Source organism: Rutidosis leptorrhynchoides, chromosome 5 (assembly GCF_046630445.1).
Source record: "Rutidosis leptorrhynchoides isolate AG116_Rl617_1_P2 chromosome 5, CSIRO_AGI_Rlap_v1, whole genome shotgun sequence".
Lineage (NCBI taxonomy): Eukaryota > Viridiplantae > Streptophyta > Magnoliopsida > Asterales > Asteraceae > Rutidosis > Rutidosis leptorrhynchoides.
Window position 1 is genome coordinate 332,650,994 of NC_092337.1, and position 5,650 is coordinate 332,656,643.

Sequence of the window (5,650 nt, forward strand, 5' to 3'; positions counted from 1 at the left end):
ACTAGTTGTGAATGAAGAAATTGTAATTAATTTATTGCATGTATTCTCTATGGTATCTTAATGCATATTGAAATTACAGCAATATTGTAATGCTATTGTGATGTTCGAATTCATGTCATGTTTATGATCTCTGGACATATATAGCTTATATGCTTAACAATTCTGGTTGTGTGTGAGGATTTTGTGTATTTATTGAAATTAATGTCGAATTAGTACAAATAAAATTTTTGAATTGTGTTTCATTGGTGTTTAACTTTGATTTGAGGTTTTAGGCAAATACTAGCTCTGAAGGATGTAATCATCGTGAATGTGATGTTTGTGCTGTAAATAAGTTGATACATATATGTGAATTGTGATTAATCAGTTGCATCTTAATGTAAGTAATTGTTATGTTTAGATTCATTTTGTGTTTTTAATACAGAAAAACAATGTCAATAGTTACTCGATCCAGACGAATTTTGTCTATTGTTCTAAAGAACAAAAAGAATCCTCGCTTGTATTCGAGTGTCTCTGTGAATGGTCCTAAAGAACCAGTCATCTCTTCATCGTTACTTGTTGACGAAGCTAAATCTTTAACACCGCCTCCGGGGGGCCCCACAGATGCAGGAGCTGGTAAACAGCCATTGAGTTATCTTATGTCCGCCTTAACTGCAGCAATATTTGGAGGTGTTGCTACTGCTGGATATGTGACCTATGGTATGTGTTCCCTAATCTCAGAAAATGTCTTGTTAAAGAATAGTCATTCTGTTTAAAGCTCCTTGCTGTTTATACCAGGCAATTGGGTCGGGTTGGGTCGGGTCGGAATCGGTTTGGGTCTAAAAAGAGATCATCTCCTTGCTGTTCTTTGTCTGAAATACACATTGAGGTGGATTAGTTTGCTTTGTCTTCACTCATTCACATCAACTCATGCATTATTCCTTGTTTTGCAGCATACACTTTAGAAGAAGTTGATGAGATGACAAAATCTTTGCGTGCGTCAGCAAAAGCTTCTGGAGGCGATGAATTTTCTTCCTTTAATGTGAGTATGACATGACATGGTGCTTTTCCTTTTTCTGTATATGTTTTGTAGCACGACTTGTTGGAGTAGGACAACAAAAAGGATAATACTCATTTACACCAAACTTGTGTGAATAGGTTGAATGAAAACAGAAATAACCTAGATTTTTTTATATTTTTTTCACACAGTACAAAGTACAGAAAACAAGAAACATTAAATATGTATTGGATGATATTGAATAATAGCTTGAGAGCTTATTAAACTAAGCTGGAGCAAGTTTGTATATGGAGTTATTGTTAAAGGCTAAAGCTATGTATTTCCTTTGCTGCGACACCGTAAATTAATATCATTTCCAGTGTTTCTAATATAATTTAATTGTTTTTTGCATAATGAGTTATTATTGTTAGGATATTCAGATAACTTGCAGAAATTAGTTTTTAAACAAAATCTGTCAATAATCCTTTCAAGGACTCTATGGGCTGTTTACTTAGTTTAATTCTTAATTCAAAAAGATAACTTGTTTATTTTTCACTTAGTGTAGAAAAAATATATGTGTAAGTATGGGTTAATAAGTTAATTTTACTTCATTCACATCATTCGTCGAAAATGATTATCACACAGGTTATTGTCATTCAGAAGATTCAATTTCAAATTATGAACCATTCAGCGATTAATCATTTAGTTTTATCGAACGCACCCTAAGCTTAGCGATAACGTAATATTAAAGGAGAAAATGTTTGACTTATAGTAGCTATTTTTGTATTGCGAGTTATCAAAAAATTGATACATGTAATGTCATAATGTTTGACTTGATTTAAATGAAAAGTTATAGAACACTTGTCTATAAAGGCTTTAGTTCAAGCTGGAATATATATATATATCTGTAGGTTCTTTGACATCTCGTTCATGCCGTATCTTAATTATAGTCTTTCTCAAAATACATATAAACCTATAACTTGAGTGTTTCTGTTAATGAACTTTATGCTTCTTAGCATGGATGTCTTCGTGCACCTTACTTCAATATTAAGACAATAAAAGAGTGTCAGTTGAAGTTTTTCTTATCTTTTTTTTTTTTTTTTTTTTTTTTTGATTTTTTTATTTATATTTAAATATATGAAGTATCTCATAATCGTAGATGAAGACACGTCAGAAAGTATAGAAACCCGATGTAAAATATACTGACTTATTTATACTTGATTGAATTGTTAAATACATAGATTACGTTTTTGTTTATATACTGATAATGGGATGTGAAGCATTTTGTTCTGACACATATGATTCATTTATGCAGAAATTTCAATCTATGCTAAAATCAAGTACAGTAACAGGTTTGTTCTGTGTATATTCTTCTTATCATGCCACTACATGTTTCCTATTTTGGTTGTTTTTAGCCGGCGACTGCATGCACACAGAACGTGTTGTCTTGACCATTTCTACTTTTTGGACTAGATACTTAAATGCTCAATACTGGTCCCCATGGATGACTCCTTATAGTCTAATCTATCATAAAGTTGATTCATCTTGCTAATTATATTATATTTAGCTAAACCCTATACTTTATACATAGATATATCATACACATTGGCTTATTGTTATGTTAATCTGATGTTCTACATTGGCTCATGGTTTTGTTACTCTGATGTTTCAGTTCCTGCTAAGTTAGCTGAGGTTTATTTGGACATGCGTGCAGCTATAGAAGAACATGTCAAAGTGCGTATATGTTCTGCCAAACTCATCTTTTTCAATTTAGGAATTTCCTAAACTGTCCTCATATTTATTATTTTATTTTTGTTTATTGATAAAACTCAACTGGTTTTTATGTAGGGTTTCACTGAACCCTCATCAGAGTTGCTTCTACCAGATTTACACCCACAAGAGCAGCACGTGTTCACATTGGTTTTGGACCTTAATGAAACTCTACTTTATTCTGATTGGAAGGTAGATAACCTATTTCATCATTCAATTGTGCTTTACAACATGTTGTACTAGATTAACTAACATTGTATGGTGGTCTGGTTACTGACATATGGTCTTTATATTATATGTGCGTATAGCGTGATCGAGGTTGGAGAACTTTTAAACGACCTGGAGTTGATGACTTTTTGGAGCATCTAGCTCAGTTTTATGAAATCATAGTGTATTCTGATCAGCAACCCATGGTATATTCTTTATGTGTGCTCATTATCTCTTTTATTTTGATGTTGTATTCTTGATTCTTGATTCTTGATAATTTTATGTCTCCAGTATGTTGATCCTATTGTTGAACGATTGGATGCAAAGCACTGCATAAGGTATAGGCTATCAAGATCTGCAACTAAATATCAAGATGGGAAGCACTATAGAGTATGTAACTGCACTCAAAATTGTATTAGATATTATCTTGCATAGCTATTTCGGTTATGATTTGCTTATTTGGCCCGTTAGAGTTAAAAAAAAGTAATCCAAATTGACCAATTATAGACATTACCAACTTCTACTGCTCTGTAACTAAAAGTTGATAGCCTTGAATAATTATGCAAAGTAAGTGATACTTAGGGTAAATTTAGTTCTCATTTGAATAGTGGTTAATTGTTTGATATTTTTATCAGTTAGGTGTTGTTTGTTTTTCAGTCTGCAAATCTTATTATGCAAATCTTATTATGTCTCACGTCTGCGCGCCCTGTGTTTGTTTTTTTGAAGACATAAATAAAACACTGTCTTATTCTGTCTGCAAACAAGCAAACTCGCAGACTTAGGAATATGCTTCCAAGTGTTGCAGGCAGAATTAAGTTATTTTGCAGACATAAAAACAAATAGTCTTCACTATTCAGCCTACAAACTTTTAGGCCACATCTTCTCTACAGACATGGTTATCTTCAAATCTTCAGACAAAAACATCTTAGAAAACAAACAACACCTTGAAGTTTTATCTCGTTTCACGATCTACATAAACACCATAAATTAATTAAATATGTTTTTGGTCTAAACATTAAAAGCATAAATGGGAGTATAAAGTCGTTTCTTTTTGTAGGATTTGTCAAAGCTTAATAGAGATCCTTCAAGAGTTTTGTATATAAGTGGTAATGCTCTCGAAAGTTGCCTTCAGAAAGAGAATTGCGTACCACTAAAACCATGGAAATGTGAAGCTGATGACACAACACTTGTTGATCTTATACCGTTTCTTGAATGTAAACACATTTATTTACTTTCAGTTGGTTTTTATGTATATATATATTGTCTATGATATTGGTATATCTATATGTGATATAAGGATTTGTTTCCACTTTTATTTGCAGATGTTGCACGTAATAGGCCGGCTGATATTCGACCTGTACTAGCTTCATATCAGGGACGCGACATTGGCAAAGAATTCATTGAACGGTCTATAGATTATCAGAGGTAAGTTGTAGCGATTTTTAGGATGTGTGTGTGTGTTTTTTGTTTTTGGTAATTTTTAATCCCAAATTGAATTTTTAGGTCCTTAATTAGCATTATAAACAATGATAGCATTTTTTTTTTGGTAAAATTATACTATGCATGGTTGTAAAAGTCCCCCGACTGGTTTCACCTTTGAAGTCGTTGGTTCAATGTTATCAAAAGTCCAATTGTCGGTCAAAGTCGGATTTATTCGGTCAGAGTAGGTCAAATACATACAAGTCAAAGTTGGTTAACGTTTGATAGAAAATAGATTAACAGAAGCATGTAATCCCAGATTAACAGAAGATGGTTAACGTTTGATCACGTGGTCAAGTTTTTTTGAAAGTTTATGTTGTATATTCCCAGGTTAAAAACCTGTTGTCCAGTTAATTTAATGATAAAGACCAAGTTGGTGTGTATATATATGATATAATTTAGACATTAATGTTTAGTTTTGACTAAGGTTTCATCGTTTGGTTGATTCAGGAGAATGCAGGAACAGAGACAACATGGTCGTTTGTGGCGATACTGATGTATTGCTTTTTATGAGATGCAGATAAAACTGAATCTGTTAGCAGATTTGAGATTGACAATTATTACAATAATTATAATTATGTTCTGGTAATGCTAATGCTAATATCGTATCATATAGTATATCAACGGGAAGAAAAAACGGTTTTATTGATGACATGGCATTTTTTGGATCCCTGAAGTGGGTTAGCTTCTCATGTTTGAGAATAAAAACTAGTTCACGGTTGTTTAATTTATTCGCTTTATATTTTTATTTTTTTTTTTGAAAATTCAATTTAAATTACTTGTTTAACGAGAAATATGGATTAGGCTTGTGGATAGCAGTTCCAGAATTACTTCATTTTGTGAGTTTGTAAACATAAATGAGAAGGATGCTGAAGTCTGTTGGGTGATAACCAAATTAGGGGTCATTATTGTTAAACTAAAGTGATTGAATTATTGAACCGAAGCTAAATGAAGGCTGATAGTATGATAGTAGTACACTAGTACTGATAGAAAATTATATAGAAAAAGGGATGAAACTATTGTTAATGGTTGTGCCCAAAACTGATTTCGGACCAGATTTAGTTTTGGAAAAACATTTTCCAAAAATATCAGCTGGGGTCAATATATGTTCTCGGGGTCGTTTTTTTTCGAAATAGGTTTTTAACAGTTCTGAACCGGGTTTTTTCGGACATTTTCCGGACTCGGGTTTTTTACAGATTCGAATATTTAAGAGTGTTTGTT

General features: G+C 32.4%; 1 protein-coding gene across 1 annotated transcript; it reads left to right on the forward strand.

The window, feature by feature from the left end:
* The first annotated feature begins 423 nt into the window (after positions 1 to 423).
* Positions 424 to 5,002, forward strand: LOC139848392 (mitochondrial import inner membrane translocase subunit TIM50-like). Its single transcript, XM_071838128.1, has 10 exons — positions 424 to 696; positions 930 to 1,018; positions 2,289 to 2,325; positions 2,646 to 2,707; positions 2,822 to 2,935; positions 3,052 to 3,156; positions 3,242 to 3,340; positions 4,008 to 4,164; positions 4,273 to 4,375; positions 4,880 to 5,002. The coding sequence occupies exons 1-10, from the start codon at positions 429 to 431 to the stop codon at positions 4,923 to 4,925; spliced, it is 1,080 nt and encodes a 359-aa protein (XP_071694229.1). The 5' UTR covers positions 424 to 428; the 3' UTR covers positions 4,926 to 5,002.
* Positions 5,003 to 5,650: the final 648 nt, after the last annotated feature.